This window comes from Nuphar pumila, chromosome 15 (assembly GCF_984573655.1).
Source record: "Nuphar pumila chromosome 15, dmNupPumi1.hap1.1, whole genome shotgun sequence".
Lineage (NCBI taxonomy): Eukaryota > Viridiplantae > Streptophyta > Magnoliopsida > Nymphaeales > Nymphaeaceae > Nuphar > Nuphar pumila.
In genome coordinates, this window is record NC_143263.1 from 45,164,129 (window position 1) to 45,182,081 (window position 17,953).

The 17,953-nt window shown below is 36.4% G+C and overlaps 1 protein-coding gene across 1 annotated transcript in view; it reads right to left on the reverse strand.

The window, feature by feature from the left end:
• Positions 1–17,953, reverse strand: part of LOC149815299 (alpha-amylase 3, chloroplastic-like) — an 83,343-nt gene that overhangs the window by 7,502 nt on the left and 57,888 nt on the right. The window contains exons 8-10 of the mRNA XM_089989958.1: positions 14,718–14,907; positions 12,911–13,017; positions 11,390–11,639 (exon numbers count right to left, since the gene is read on the reverse strand). Of these exons, the coding sequence (XP_089846084.1) occupies positions 11,390–11,639; positions 12,911–13,017; positions 14,718–14,907 (547 nt within the window). The remainder of the gene's footprint in view (positions 1–11,389; positions 11,640–12,910; positions 13,018–14,717; positions 14,908–17,953) is intronic.

A 17,953-nucleotide genomic window follows, 5' to 3' on the forward strand; every position in this document is an offset into this window, starting at 1 on the left:
TATATGTTTTACGAGATAAATACATATATAAAGACCCCTTTATGGGTCCCGGATCCGCGACTTGGATCCCGGGCCCAAATCACTTTGTTATGAAATATATACCATAATATTTTTAAATAAAAGCCTAAAATTTAGGTTATTACAGTTGTAGCCGGAGGGAGACGACGGGCGGGTTGTAGATGCTGGGATGCGATATGAAGGGTGGCAGTTGGGAGGCATGGGTTCCCAATTTTCTCAATCTTCATATTTCACTGCATGAGTTCCCAATATCTTTGAAAATAGAAGGGATCAAATTGTCGTCCTTTATAGTCATACGCTATGGCACAAACACCTCATGTGTTCCAAATAAATAATTCTTCCCTGTAGCGTTCGTGCCAATTCACGTTTCTGTCCCCACCACTATTCATCTTCCTTCTCACTTCCAAAAGCTTGTTTCTGATAGACTGTCACAAGCCAGATTGTAGGAGAACTCGACTACCATGCCGCAACTCGACTTCATAATTGCTAAACAGCCAGATATCGCGGTCAGACAGTCTCGCAGCCTCGACAACAACCTCTTGGTCCTCGTCCTCCCCATCTCCATACAGTCTCCACACAACCTGTACATTGGTAATTCTTTTTAATAACGAGTATTTTCAAAGATACAGTTTTTCTACATGAAAATTGTACTTTTAATAAGAAATAACACATTTACATAATTAACGATTTGCAACTTTTATAAAAATGGCATCATAGTTAACTTATTTTAACTAGATTGAAGAATAAATCTTAAATGATAAAATATTCTCTATAATCTCTTTAAAACACGAGAATGTTCTAATTTTTATTAAACTAAAATGTATTTCAGGTTATCCATTAAAAGTCACGGCAAAAATGTTAAAAAAATTTGCATTATACAAAGATGTACACTATCATGTACTTGTATATAATTCATAAGCATGTTATGTTAGTATTCATTTATTAATTGTTGCTTACTAGTTGTTAATAGTATTAATAATAAATGACTTTTGATTCAAAATGAAGACAACAAATTTCTTTATCTTTGAAATATGTATAATAACTGACATATAATCAAAATTCAGAAAATTATTTTAGATCCAATGAGTATTATATGAACAAAGGATTTACATGTAATATCGCGTATTTTCACACTTAGTTAAATTTGAGATTTTCGAAAATTTGGCTAAGTATAAAAGAAAAATCGGCAGATTCTCGATTTTAGGCCGATGCTTTTGAGACAGGGCTTGACCCAAGTCTCATTGTCAAGGCCTAAATGATCCACTTAAAATGTAAGAAAAAGTTTTATTTTTTACCTTTAAATTCAAGCAAAATTTGAGCAAAATTCAAGTTATTTTCGGGTGAATTTCGGAAGCGAAATTTGAGTTATATATTGTTGGATGCGTCTCAAAATTCTAAGCGTAATGATATTTTATTTTCCTTGATTCGGGCTACGGTTGACCCAAAAATCGCATTTTTCAAAAATTGAACAGTTTGTCGGTTCGGATCCGGATTTGGATCGGACCGGATCTGATGGATTTGAGCCAAATTAATATGGATTTGGACTCTATCCAAGACCCATATTAATCTGGATTTGATCCAGATCAAGACCCATTCAGATTTTTGAGATGGATTTGGATCTCGGATCCAAATCCAAATCCATGCCCAACGATTTTTTCAACTTTAAATTCATTAAAAACCTTTAAATTGGAGTTAATTAATGTTAATAAGCCTCCCAAGTTAATTTGATAGTTTTTTTAAGCTTCTGAAAATTTATTTGTTATTTAATATTAATTAATTAATTTAATTCCGAAAATTTAATTTGATGTTTGTTTAGGACTCTTAGTAGAGTCCTTAAACACTCCTAGAAAGATCTAAGAAGGTTTGAGAGACTTAGAGTCCTTTTGAAATAAAATTTTGAAAAGTCAACTTAAGAGTTTCGAAATTTTCGGAAAACCCAAGAGAGAAGACAACCCATATGGGGCTGCACTCTCTTCTCCAGCCCATCTAGAAGGAGCTGAAGAAGAAGGGGGCGTCCCTTCCCCCCTCTTGGCTTATATATAGTTAAAAAAAAAAGAGAAAGAGAGAGGAAGAGAGAGAGAGAAAGAGAGAAAAGGAGAGGAAGAGGAAGAAGGAGGCTCCTTCTTCGATCGTCCGACGTTTCCACCATCCATTCTTGTTTCTTTTTTGATCTACGATAAAGGTACAGGTTTCTCTCTTGTTTCGAATGAGAAAAAGAGCATGGATTTATATTCCATTCAATGTTTTGATAAAAATACATGGGAAAGGAGTAAAATCTAGATATTTACTCCAATAAGAATTCAATTTCTATCTTTTTCGAAGTTTATATTGGAAAATATATACAAAATGATGCTTGTATTTGTGGATCTATAAATTGGGACAGATTTGCCATGTTTATAACATGCGCAAATCTGGTCCAGGTTTAGTAAATATATAACTTTTGTAATGGGGTGCCATAATAAGTAGTTACATGTATTCTTGTAATTTAATTTGTTGAAAAATGCATGCCTAATCTGAAAATCTGTAAAATCGGGTTTTTGCTTGTCGTAAATCATGCATAACTGAATAGATATATGCATGCTCATGCATACTCGATTTATGAATCTGTGCAAGCATGCAAAACCGAGTGGAATCATGTATTTATATGCATACTTGAGCGATGGAACTCCATACACATGCAACCTAAGTTGAACGTGCATATGCATGCATCATTGAATCTAAAGATGTGTGATTTTGCATGTTATATATATATATATATATATATATATATATATATATATATATATATATATATAAAGAAGTGTGGTCTGTCGGCAGACCAGCTGAACCAGATCAGCTGATCAGGCCGACCTGACCCTGTTCAACCGGCCTCGGCCTGGCCAGACCCGGCCTTGTGCTGGCAGCCATGACAGGCCCAGCTGAACCGAGTTCAGCTAGCCTGGGCTTGCCGGGTCTGCCGAGCCTGTTGGGCATACCCGGGTGGCAGGTTTGTCTTAAAAAAAAAAATTACAAATGAGTTTGGTGGGCTGGCTATCAGACCAGCCGAACCATGTTCGACTGGCATGACTTGCCAGGCTCCACCAGGTTCGGCTGGGGTCTGGTCGGACCAGACCAAACCCGACCTGGTTTGGGGTAGGCACTCGGCAGCCCAGCCGAGTGGCTCGACTGGGTACAGCTGAATGTTTTCTAACAAAAAAAAATGGTTATTGATCTAAGAGTGTAATGCTTGTTGTTCTACCTATGGAAATGTAGAGATTTTTCCTATACTATTCATGCATTTGATTCCAATTACATGACCAGGTTATGCCTAACCGATATTCAGATTTATATATGACCAATTTTTTTGATTCACGCATGTTGGGTATGCCTAGTTGAACTTGAATAGAAATTCAGTTTGATGCACAATCTGACATGAATACGTGTATTAAATGAAGTCATGCATTGGACATGAATATGTGCATTGAATGGAAGCATGCACTTAACATGAATGTGTGAACTCATGCACATGCATATGAATATTATTGTTTCGTGCACATCACTAAATTTCAAATGAATGTGCATTGAGAAGCATTTAAAAAAGGGATGCATAGTGGCATGATATTTATGATTTTTGCATATGAATGCATCGATGATCAAAATGGGTCATCATGGGTTGGGTGAGCCTTGAGCATGTGTTGCTCTTTGTTTTAGTTGTTCTATGCATTGCAAAAATCAAATGTGATATTATTGTTCTTATTGCACTGTTTTATGTTGCCACGAGCTGTGGTCCCGTGAAGAACTTTGCATGTTGATTTGCAAGCTTGTGTTATTAATTCTGCATGTTGAATTGCAAAGCTTAAAGGAAGATAAATTTATAATAAGATAAAAAAAATTAAAGAACAGTGTAATCTACGTTTTCTTGATGTCCCTTCTATAGTACGAGAATCTTGGACATTGCGGTTTTGGGAAAACCGTGAGGATACTAAAACTCCGTGTGCGTTGTTGTTGCCCCTAAACCCGATATTTAGGTTCTTCTCCTGACCACGGTTTTAGGGAGAGTCTGTCACTTTGTCTGAGGGTGGTGTGTAGACACAGTTGTTGTTTTGGTATATCAAGAAAGTGACATTATGGTTAATTTCCATAGTGTCTCAACATTGATTGTTGATTTTCAATATTCCGATGGATGGTGTTGATTCCTGATATCGGTTGAGGGCTAAGTTTGTAACCCAGTAATAAAATACAATTTATGTGTTAAGTTACCCTAGAGACCCTACTTGACCTCGGAAACTCTTACCCGTTTGGAGTAATTGCGGGCAATGATAATTAAAAAGATGAATTTAAATTGTGTGCATTTAAAAGGGACATACATATGAAAAGAAAACTCTGATAAAAGATAATAATTTATTCATGCATTGTATTGAAATCATGCATATTCCTGTTATGCATTAGATCATGCATATTTATTTGTTTCCTTAATTGTTATATATTGGTGAATGCATGATGTTGTTCCCTAATGCATGTTAAATGTCTTTATTATTTAACTTGTGGTCCATGTTATTTATTAAATGTTCCCCCATGCTTAATAATCGTTCCCTATTGCATAGATAATTAATTGAATTATGAATTCGTTATAATTGTATCCCTGTAAAATATTGCATGAATCTTATTAATATTCTTTTTACTTATTTGTTTCATTAGAGGGATTCATACGCAGGATTCTTTTGATTCTGACACCCTACTTTTTGTGTTTTTTGCAGCTTCAGATGCTCAGTGAGGCGACTTGCTTTTGAGAGGAGTCATGAGGGGACTACAAGATTGCCTGACAGATTCTTTTGGACAACGTGGCTCTTCTTTTTGCTTTATTTACATTTTATTTGCTTGTGTCTCAGACTCTATGCATTTGAATAAATAAAGTTTGGTTTGGTTTGAAAGAAGAGTATAAGATCCCTGACGGTGGTGGTTGTGTTTAACTGTAAAGGCCCCGGTCTCTGAGAATGTTTCCGCACTTGTTTAAAAAAAAAAATTGTCACTTTTTCATGGGTACGAGTTGGGGTCGTTACATTACATATTTGAAACAAAAGGATCTTGTTAATTAATAGTATTTTCATACAGTATAACAACTTTAACTCTATTTATAAATTAAAAAAATCTTAATTACTTTGCAATGCCTCCTATTTACTTCTCATTTTCGGTTTTACATGGAGTTACAAAGCCCCAGCTTCTGCCTTTTGCTTCTTGGATTGCTTCTCGATTTCACTTCCCTCTTTGATGAACTTGGTAGAAAACCTTCAGGGGCATTTGAATCCCCGAGTGTGGGACGCACCGAGTGCGGGCCCCACATGCGTCAGTGCACCCATGCAAATGAGGGATGTGCAGATGCTAAAATGATGTTCAGCGTCTGTCGTTGCTCAGTGCTTCTTGGATTGCTTCTCGATTTCACTTCCCTCTTTGATGAACTTGGTAGAAAACCTTCAGGGGCATTTGAATCCTCGAGTGTGGGATGCACCGAGTGTGGGCCCCACATGCGTCAGTGCACCCATGCAAATGAGGGATGTGCATATGCTAAAATGATGTTCAGCGTCTGCCCCTGCTCCGTGTACCCCCCCCCCCCCCCCCCCCACACACACACACACACACACACACACTGTAATGAGATATTGTGGAAATATAAAGAGTGCATACAAGCACTTACAACAATAAATAAAAGAGACAATATCACAAGTCCACAAAGGGACAATACAAGCACAAGCCTTTAAGAAGGCAACAATATAAAAAGCCTCTTATTGAGAAGAGAGAAAGCTCTCAAGAATAGAGAATATACAAGGGGTTCACCCCTATTTATACAAAAAGGAGAGGAGCAAAGGGATGGCCAAAAGGCCTCAAAAGGAGAGCCAAAAGGGGGCTCCCATAGAGTCGTTGGGAGCCCCCAACGGTCACATTTGTGACCGTTGGGGGCTCCAACGACTCTAAGGTTGGAGCCCCTTTAGGTCTTCAAATAAAATATAAAATAATTTAAAAAATAAAGAAATAAAATTACATTTATTCAAAAAAGAAAAATAGTTGTTTTCTAAAACAACTATGTGAAATTACAAAAATACCCCTATCGGGTATTGATGTAATATACAGTATATATATATATATATATATATTAGATACATTTTAACACCCCCCCTCAAACTTTACGGAGAAATGACGGAAAGTTTGCCAAGAAGAAACATGAAGCGAAGAGCCGGAAGAGCTTTAGTGAAGAAGTCCGCCAACTGATATTCTGAAGTGACATATAAAAGAACAATAGTTCCTCGTAAGAATTCGTCACGAACATAGTGGCAATCCATTTCGATATGTTTTGTACGCTCATGAAAAGTATGATTGCTCGCAATATAGATGACACTCTTGTTGTCGCAACACAGTTTTGAGGCTTCAGTAATATCAACTCCCATGTCTTTAAGCAGACTGCGAAGCCATACAAGTTCCATTGTCGTGGTTGCCATAGACCGGTACTCAGCTTCAGTAGATGATAGTGAAACTTTCTGCTGCTTCTTGCATCGCCAGGCAATCAAAGAGTCCCTTAAAAAGACACAAAAACCAGTAGTTGAGACTCGATCATTGGGATTACCTCCCCAATCTGCATCAGTATATGCAAGAAGATTCAAAGAAGAAGAGGAGGATAGAAATAGCCCTTTATTGATGGTATTCTGAATGTAGCGGATGATTCGGAGAACAACACTCATATGCACAGTTGTAGGAGCATGCTGAAATTGGCTAACTGAGTGAACCGCATGAGTGATATCGGGTCTGGTGATGGTTAAATAGGTAAGAGACCCAATGAGTTGTCTGTAAGGTGTGGGATCTTCCAGAAGAACCCCATCCTCCAACCGCAATTTTGCATTAATAACTTCAGGAGTCTCTACTTTCTTATCATCAGAAATCTCAAACTTAGAACATATATCTGCAGCAAGCTTCATTTGTGACAAAATATATCCTCTAGGAGAATATGCAACTTCAATTCCAAGAAAATATATGAGAAAACCTAAGTCAGACATATCAAAATTATTTTTTAACATATTTTTAACATTAATAATACTATTTTGATCATTCCCAGTGATAATCATATCATCAACATAAAGCAACAAAATTACGATGCTAGAACCTGCATGTTTAACAAAAAGAGTAGTGTCAGTATAACAAGAGTGAAATCCTAACTTTATCATGATATCACTGAAACGATCATACCAAGCCTTAGGAGCTTGTTTAAGACCATACAATGCCTTCAAAAGCCGAAGTGTTTGACCTTGCTTAATATTTATTCCGGGTGGCGGATCCATATAAACTTCTTCACTTAAACTTCCATTTAAAAAAGCATTTTTTACGTCAAGTTGATAAATAGGTCATTTTTTGATTGATGCGACAACTATTAAGGTCCTGACACTAGTCATTCGAGCTACGGGAGCGAATGTTTCTTCGTAATCAATGCGATATTCTTGGGAGTATCCCTTAGCAACTAATCTAGCTTTATATCGTTCTAAAGAGCCATCGCTTTTAGTTTTAACTTTGAAGACCCAGCGACAACCAATAGGTTTTTTGTGTGAGGGTAGATTAACTATTTCCCAAGTATTGGCCTTTTTTAAAGCATTTAGTTCAACTTGCATTGCTTCAACCCAATGAGGTATAGATTTAGCTTGATTATAGTGGGCCGGTTCAAAATAAGAATGTAGGGTTATTAAACATGCCCGATAGTTGGGAGTTAAGGAATCATAGGATACAAACCTATTTGAGGGTATTGATATTCTAGAAGAATGCCTAACTTGTGGTTCCTCAGTGGATTCAGAAATTTGAGAGTATTTTTCGAGGGCACTAATAGGGTTTTCTTGATTTCTTCTTGAGTAAACATTTATATTGGTATCACTATCATGAACATTTACATTTGAATCACTATCATTTGAGGGTGTTATGTCAAGAGGGGATACCTCACGAGTATCGTCTATGTTTTCAAGAAAATCTTCTTGTATGTCATCAATAAGATCATATAAGAATATGTAATCAATTTCATTTGTTTCTTCTATTTTATCAAAACCGTTTTCTTCTTCTAGAAATGTTACATCTTTTGAAACATATAGTTTATCATTCTTAAAATCATAACATCTATACCCTTTTTTATTTTCACCATATCCTAGAAAAACACATTCAATTGCTTTTGGAGATAACTTATCCCTTTTATGTAATAGGACAAAACATTTGCAACCAAAAATACGAAGACGATTGAAATCGGGTGAAAATTTAAAGAGTTTTTCATAGGGAGAAGCATTTTTTAACTTAGAAGAGGGCATTCTATTTATTAGATAGGTTGAGGTTAGAACGGCTTCGGCCTAAAACTTCTTTGGAATATTCCTAGAAACAAGTAATGTTCTAGCGGTTTCTATAATGTGCCTATGTTTCCTTTCCGCTAGGCCATTTTGTTGAGGAGCCCTAGGACATGACTTTTGATGGCAAATGCCATTTTGGGTTAAATAGTTTTGGAATTCGTGAGATAAGTATTCGCCACCGGAATCGGATCTTAAAATAGATATGTTACTTTGAAATTGATTTTGAACCTTTTTATGAAAATCTTTAAAGAAAGTAAATACTTTCGACTTATGACTAAGGAAATAAATCCAAACATACCGAGTAAAGTTATCAATAAACGTAACATAATATGAATAGCCCCCTTTAGACATAACCGGAGAAGGCCCCCAAACATCCGAATACACCAATTCAAAAGGCCTTGATGAGAGAAAAGTTCTAGTTGGAAATGGAATAGACTTCATTTTTCCAAAAATGCAATCTTTGCAATTAATTTCTTTTTCCTTACAAAATTTGTTTCCAAAAGGAAAGAGATACATTTTGGAATAACTTGGATGACCAAGTCTTTTATGCCAAGTTTTCATGTTTTTTTCTTGGACATAAGAACAAAAAAAGTTTGTAGGGAGATCAAGATGGTCCATATAATAGAGGTCTCCCTTTCTATGGCCTTGCCCAATCCGCTTCCCGGACCGGAGATCCTGCACAAAGCAGCCATTAGATGAGAAAGATATTTCACATCCATGGTCGGCAATTTGAGAAACCGAAAATAGGTTTAAATTTAGTTTGGGAACAACTCTTACTTTTGGAACACAAAAATTTTATGAATCTTTAAAAGAGCCAATACTTGAAATTTTTAAAAAAGTTCCATCGGCCGTAGAGACACAAGAGTCCTTTGAATTGGTGCAAACATCACTAAGTGCATTTTCATGAGGGGTCATATGAAAAGAAGCTCCGGAGTCAAGGATCCAAGAATACGTACCGGGTGATGATGTTGAAGCAATAGCCGCACCCGATGTGGAGGAAGAAACTTTTAGCATTTGTTGGAGAGCCATAGATATTTGTCCAAGAGTTTCTTTGATGTTATTGTTTTTGCCTTCATCTTCTTTGGTGGTGGTTTCTTCAAGAGAGGCCACTTTAGGCTTGAAGGTTCCAATAAGCTTTGGACAAGCGGGTCTAATGTGACCTGGCTCATTGCAATAATGACAAACAATCATTTTTCTACCTCCATTGTAGTTTCCTTGTTTCCCAAAATGAGGAGGCTTATAGGTTCTAACATTGTTACCCGGTTTTGATACGGCAAGGACTTCATCAACATGCTTACTCATGCCAAGCTTTGTCTCCTCTTGAGTGATTTCGGCAATAGCATCCTCAATAGGAGGAAAAATAGATCTATGGAGAAGTGAAGATCTCACTTGCTCAAATTCGGGACGTAGCCCAAAAAGAAATTGAAACAATCGCTCTTGTTCCATTTGTTTTTGCCTTAAATCAATATTCTTCCATAGAAACCCATTTTGGCTCCAAGAGAGCCAATTCATCCCATAGTGGGTTTAGGGCACTATAATAGTCTTGAATACTAGAATCACCTTGCTTGGTGGTTCTAATCTTTTCTTGCAAGAAGTATGCTCTTGCAAGATCCTTTTGGGTATACATACCCTTCATAAAGGACCAAGCCTCATTGGCTCTACGAAATTTAGCTATATTAGCAGATACCTTAAGCTCCACATTGTTCATAAACCACGCAAGGATTTTTGCGTGATTACTTTCCCAATCTTCCACTTTCTTTTGATGACTTTCAATGGCCTTGAGGCGAGCATCTCCTTCAAGAGCCTTTTCTTGACCTTCTTCTACCTTCGTGAGCATAAGCTTAGGTTCCGGAACGGTACCCATGACAAAACCCCAAAGCTTCTTTCCTTTGAGATTATTTTTCATTGCCGATGCCCACATCATATAATTCTTTCCATTGAGCTTGAAAGATAGGTCAATCTTTGTCTCCATGATGTTGCCAAGAAGTGAGAATATGTCCACTAAATATGAGATACACGAACCACACCTTTCCTTCAAGAATCGAGTGGCTTTGATACCATGTAATGAGATATTGCGGAAATATAAAGAGTGCATACAAGCACTTACAACAATAAATAAAAGAGACAATATCACAAGTCCACAAAGGGACAATACAAGCACAAGCCTTTAAAAAGGCAACAATATAAAAAGCCTCTTATTGAGAAGAGAGAAAGCTCTCAAGAATAGAGAATATACAAGGGGTTCACCCCTATTTATACAAAAAGGAGAGGAGCAAAGCGATGGCCAAAAGGCCTCAAAAGGAGAGCCAAAAGGAGGCTCCCATAGAGTCGTTGGGAGCCCCCAATGGTCACATTTGTGACCGTTGGGGGCTCCAACGACTCCAAGGTTGGAGCCCCTTTAGGTCCTCAAATAAAATAAAAAAGAATTTAAAAAATAAAGAAATAAAATTACATTTATTCAAAAAAGAAAAATAGTTGTTTTCTAAAACAACTATGTGAAATTACAAAAATACCCCTATCATGTATTGATGTAATATATATATATATATATATATATATATATATATATATATATATATATATATATATATATTAGATACATTTTAACACACACACACACACGCGCGGAACAGTCCCTCAAGGATACACACACATGACAAAATTGTTTCCATGTAGTTGGATAAGGCTTGATGATGATGACAGACATAATGCACTGACTCCCTATTTCAAGCCATTTGATTTGTTTACATCCAACAGCTAAAAACAAGGCTTCAAGATCACTAAATGAAAGGTAGATAGAGATGATAAGATTTTAGGTTATCTATAAGTAGCTTAAACAGCAAAATCTTTCCACCAACAATTGGATCTAAACTAATCCAATGGCTGGTAAAAGGTAAAAAGTCAATAATGAAAGGAGAAAAGAATGTCCCAACCTAAAAAATTTGAAGCATGGATGCAAGTCAACAAGATATTCTAATGCAGAATCTCAAAGTATGGGATCAAAAGAATGATTCTAAATGTGATCTTACAGAATGAAGAATCCCCTTAGTGGTGACATCAAATGCCCCTGCAGTTCCATTTGTAGCATTAATCCAATCAATGATGCGTTGTCTATGTGCATCTTGATTGTGATCCATGTCACCATATGTATAACAGAGGGAGTCCCAATACTCCCCTACAGTAAAATATGGCTCGGTTGCATTCAGATAGTCCTTGACATATCCTCCCCAAAAGCCCCTAACAAAGTCCAACCTCCATCCATCATATCCAATTTCTTTCCTGCATAGCATGCAATTAATTAGAAACTGTCATTTTACATAAAAACCTACAAAAATAACAATTCTTTGCTAAGAAAAAAGAAGCTGTGGCCTGGTAATCGATATTACATTTACAAAAACAACAGATTTTTTTCCTGTTTTTCCTTTTTGAGGAGAAAAAAACAAAACAAGTTAGATATGTTTATGTTAAATGCTCAGGACAGGAATTTTTGGTTTCAAAATTCCATGTCAGCAAAGCACATGTAGTGCAGGTGAAGTTCTCTCATGTGCAATACCAAGGGTGTTGAGTGCACACACGATTATGCTATTTCCCTTATGGGCCACAAACAGTACTGGCAAATGGCCGACAGCTATGCAGTCTTGGTACTCGTATAAGTGAATAGTTGAGCATTACTGCTTTAGTTTTGTTCGGCAGTCTTAACCGTGTTCCAGTCCTAATCGCATTCCTCTAGCCAGCTGCCTTTAAAAATTATGGGTGACCCTTTGGGTCATCCAGCTTGAAGATCCAAAACAGAAGATAAGTACGAGATGCACCTCCATGGTCATGCTGTCTTTTGTGCATGACAATTCAAAGCTGGAAAAAATCGCGCATTGAGCAGATCATTTATCCTATTGGTTTGAATAGCCTCCACATAGGAGTCCACCTTTCATGGCCCTATCAACTCTTGTAAGTAGACACATCAAGAGAATGAATTGAGTTTGAAAAGGTTTTCTCTGGCCCAGAACAGATCGGGCAAGTGCTACACATAGCACGTGGCTAGGATTGTGTGACAATCACCCGATTCCTTCTACCATCTTATATTGCATATTAGTGCATAATAATGCCTTAAGTGCATCTTGTACTACTTGACATGCACCCCACATCCTGTTATGCACACTACTACCTACCACTTGTTGATCCCGTGCCAACCCCCCACTAGTGTCATGCTCTCTGTTCTAGCCTATTATGTTTGAACATAATGGCACTACTTGTGTCCAAAACCTCATGCCCACATATGCAAACATGCTTCAGCACCCAATGAGAAACAACACCATGCATCACATCGTCCATAATCATGCCTATCGACTGTGGCTAACTACACCCGCGTGACGCGACATATCCCCTTTAGTAACAAGGTTTAGGAATAAACAACTTCTGAGCATTTAACCCATCGTCAAGTTCATTATGTTGCTAGAAGATTAATCTGCTAAAAAAAGTCAAGCCGCATTCAAAACCATGAATAGGCACCATTCTGCAGTAAAAATTAAACTGAAACACTAGAAGTGCCAAACCTTAGCCAACAGAGCCATTCTTTTATATCATTCCTCACAAACTCCTGTGAATGGTCTATATTTGGGGCAGCATGAAAATTATCACCACTGCTTTTGTTACCCCTCCCCTGTTGAACATAAGAAATCCAGTAAGAAGCACTTTAAATCGACACTGCTTGTATTCAAAAATGCATTTTAAGAAAATAGAAAATGGATAACCAGATTTCACAAAAAAAAAATATGAGTTCTCTTGCATTTCAGACTCAAATTAGTGCAAAATATCCCTGGTTTGATCAATCAGAAAATAGTAATGTTCTTTACAAAAAAAGGATATAGTATTTAGTTTTAGTCTTTTAGACATTTCCTTTTTGTAGAGGAGAGGTCAGCAAGTTATAAAAAGTGATTTGAAGATTCTTACTTCATTATTTTCAGAAGGCACCAAAGAAAATTTTCCAGATCTGATTTGCATGATTGTGATAATGAACGCTAGTTCACCATTTTTTTCACATCCCTCCCATATCACACACACAAACACAGGACTAATAAGGAATTGACTGCTAATTTTCTTTCTTGATCCTGGCCATATACTTGGCATTCCACCACGTGGTTTTCTAAAGCTTTTTAATTCTGATTTGGAGGCTATGATTTTATGGATCTCATAACACCTATGTAACATAGACATGCCATTTGGGGTGTCATACCCGTGTCGACACGAAAAGACATGGGTACCGGTGGACTCAGTGCGAGTACGCCCTGGGTCGGGTCCACACTGATCCAGGTCGACTCCAACCCAGACTCGACCCAAACATGTCTTTTTAGGGTTTTCAAACTAAGGTCCCTCTCTCTCTCTATGTCTCTCTCTCTCCTTACCTCTTCTTGTTTTGTCGGTGCTGCAGAGAGAGAAAGCAAAGAAACAACACAATATAAATAATATATATAAGATGGATTGGGTTCAACCCAATCCAAAGTCCAAAAAAATTATATATTATATATATAGCTAGCTGTGTCCCCGTACCTGCAATTTTTGAAATCACAGTATCATACCCGCACCGGTGCCCATACCCATGTGACAGCCTAACAATTTTCTTATTCCATGTAGGTTTCCAAAGCTTTTCAATTTCAATGTTTGGAGGTTATAATTTTACGGATTTCCTGATACTTTTCTAGTTTTCTTATTCACACACACGTGCATGCAAGTGAAAAGATGCCTCCTGGACATGTGTTTACTGTACAATGAAATCTGACTGTTAAACTAGGAGTAAATACATCACTTCAAGCAGAAGCTGACATACGATAGTATGGAATTAGAAAGATTGCCTTGATTTTCTAAAATACAAATAATACTTGAACTCTGAAACCTTCTCTTGAACAAGATTATAAAATAACAGTCGTCCAGAGAAACAACAGAGGTTGCTAACATGTAAAATACATAAAGGAAACAAATAACATTCGGAATAAGTGCACCTGTTGACAGTTTAGCTAATATGCTGCAATGCTTAACTTGTGACACGACAAAACATTTATAATAAAAGTGATAGACTATATTGTTCATGTTCAGAGATGATCAATATTCATGTACTTGAACCTTTATACCATTAGCTGGTTCAGAACTAGCATAAAGAAATCTCATCAGTGCAACATAACATAATCAAGAACCCTCAAATAACACTGCCAGAAAGTAAGATTGAAGTATTCATACTTGTCTACCAAAAGAAACAACCTTTCCGCAAGGAAGCTGGTACATTTCATGTTCATTGTCCTCACAAGTATTTCACAAAATAGTATCACAAGCTGAAGATTCAAAGCATCATTAGGTTTGATTCAATACCTGGAAATGTGGATCATCAGCTACAATAGCTTGAGCATCCCAAGCCAATTTACCTCCGAAGACATTCCAGATCCCATTTTTATTCTGATTGTGTGCACACCGATGATTTAAGACAACATCACCAAGAACTTTGACCCCAACATCATGGAATCTCTTAACAAGGCTTTTTAACTCTTCCATACTTCCATACCTAAAATATATGACAAGTCAATATGAAATTCCTAGTTTTTTATAACAATGAGATCTGACATGTAGAACTTAGGCCATGCTTTTATTAGAGAAGATGATGACGATAAAAAGATAAACTGATCTAATTGTTAAAATGTAATCTATATATACATATATATAGATACATATACATATTATATATATATATGTCTATGTATCTATGTATATATATATATATTATATATATATTTTTCTTGTAATACTCTATAAGGGTAAAACCATCATTTCCTCTTTTACGCATATTCTCCTTTGAATATGCTTGTATTTTTTCTTAAGCATATTCTTTTCTTTTCTTTTTTCCTTTTCTTTTTTTATTTTCTTTTCTTTTTCAGCCATTGGGGGGGGCACTATATAGACGTTGGGCCCCTCCAACGGTCACAATTGTGACCGTTGGAACGTCTATATGGAGCCCCTCCAAAGCCTCCATCTCTTGTATTATAAATAGGGGCTCAACCCCATTGTATTCTTTAAGCTTTTAGCAAAAGCTCTCTCCTCTTTAATAAAAGATCCTATATTATTTTTATGCCTTTGTGCATTTGTGATCTCTTGCATGTGTTGTGCCTTTGTGCACACTTGTTCCAAGTGTTCTTCTTGTGCCTTTGTGCACACATCACACGTTGAGAACTTAGTGTTCTTGTGCATATATTCTCTTTGAAGACATTTTCACATGGTATCAGAGCAAGGTCTCTAGAAGAAGAGCGCGGGTATTGCGTAATCATGGTGGTCATCTCGAAGAACATGCCCATTCCTCATTCTCATTCTTTTGGCATAAAAAGTTCTTGCAAATGAATTCAAGTGAAGCACAATACATCAAGTAAGCTCAAAGAAGATCCATTGTGGTAAGATTTTAAATTTTGAAGACTCTTTTTTCTAATAAAAGCATTTTCATGGGAGAAAATGATTCAAATTTTTTCCTCAGATTTAAATTCAATGGGTCCAATTATCATGTTTGGGCCGACAATATGAAAGCCCATATTAAAGGAAAAGACCTTTGGGGCTATGTCAAAGGCATTATTCCTGAACCAGAAATCACCATTATTGAAAAATGTGAAATTAAGGTTCTTGATGAGGAAGAAAGAGAGGAATATTTTAAGAATATAATAAGAAGCATGAAGAGTGGGAAATGAAGAATTACAAAATCCTTTTATGGATTTTTTTCACGGTGGAAACAAGGATAAATGCCAATATTTTGAAATTTAAAAAGGCATTTCAAGTTTGGGATTATCTTGAGAGGATGTATACCTCAAGAGATTTATCCCATAAATATTATCTTCAAAAAAAGGCATTGACCCTCCAACAAGAAAAAATGTCTATTAGAGAGTACTTTGCCGAATTATCATTCATTTGGGATGAACTTGCAATCCTTGAACCCAAATGGAGTGGAGAAGCTATTGAACTAAGGCATAAGCAATTGGAAGAGGATCACTTTTTCAATTTTTTAAATAAGCTTAGACCCGAATTTGAACAAACTAGATCCTCGTTTTTATCTTCTTTTACATCTCCACCTCTAGAAGTTGTTCTTACTAAATTAAGTGGAGAAGAAACTAGATTGGGAATGAACAAAACCAATCAAAGTGTGTTGGCCGTTCCTTCTAAAGATGAAAATGAAGGAGCCTATGACGTCTCTAGACCGGGGAATAATGTAAAAACATACAAACCCCCTCATTTTAATAAATTCCAAAACCAAAATTAAGGAGAAAGAGAAAATGGTGGCCAAAATGGAAGGTACCAAGGAAGAGACTATAGTAAAATTATATGTTATTTTTGCAAAGAATCGGAACATATTAAATCGGTGTGTCCTAAATGAAAGAAGATGGTGGCTATGTCAACAACATTTCAACCACATAAGGAGGAGGGTTCATCTACCTCCAACAATGGAGCATTGCCTCAAAATCAAATCATGGAAGCTCTTCAACCTCTTCTCAAGGGATCCGTTTTCGGGGCTAGCATGTCAACCTTCTCTCCTCCCGGTAAGACTCCTTGGCTTTTAGATTCGAGTGCCTCTTTTCAAATGACTCCAAATATTTTGACCATTTTCGAATACACAAAAAATTTATATCCTTCTTTTATCTCAATTGCGGATGGTACTTCTCTTGAAATTAAAGGAATTGAAAATTTTGAAAAACAAGATTCTTTTAATCCTAAAGTTAGATTCATTCCTAAGTTAAATTTAAATGTGTTTTCGGTCTCTCAACTATCGGACCATGGGTGTGATATCAAATTCTCATCAAATAAATGTTGGATACAGAATCGTCGGTCCGAGAAGTTGATTGGGGAAGGCTCTAGAAAAGGAGATCTATATTAAATGGAGTTTCTCCAAATTCCAAAACACTCTTTTTATAACATTGCCCAACATAAAGATATAAATGTTTGGCATAAGCGTCTTGGGCATCCCAATATTGTCAAGCTTTCTTATTTGCATTTTGCTAAAGATCTATGTAAAGACAACTTCACTTGTAATGATTGCATTCTTGAAAAAATGAGAAGCTTACCTTTTGGACAAATAACTATGTTTACAACCAAACCTTTTGAAATTGTGCATTCGGATGTATGGGGACCGACACCCTTTGTATCTTATTTTTGTTGATGATTATTCTAGATTTTGTTGGATATACTTTCTCAAGCATAAACATGAGGTTTTTTTGACGTTTAAGACATATCACATGATGATAAAAAATCAATTTAATGGTAAATTAAAAATTCTTAGGACCGATTCCGGAGGAGAATATCTCTCAAATGATTTTAAAAATTATCTTGAAACTAATAAAATTATTCATCAAAAATCGTGTCCCAAAATACCCCAACAAAATGGCTTAGCCAAAAGAAAACATAGACATATAGTTGAAACCACTAGGACTTCACTTATCTCTCAAAAAATTCCTAAAAGATTTTGGGCCGAGGAGGCACTTGCATCTATCTATCTTATAAATCGTCTTCCTTCAAAGAACTTGAATAAAATATCACCTTTTGAAATCTTGTATAAAAAAGAACCCGATTATAATAGACTA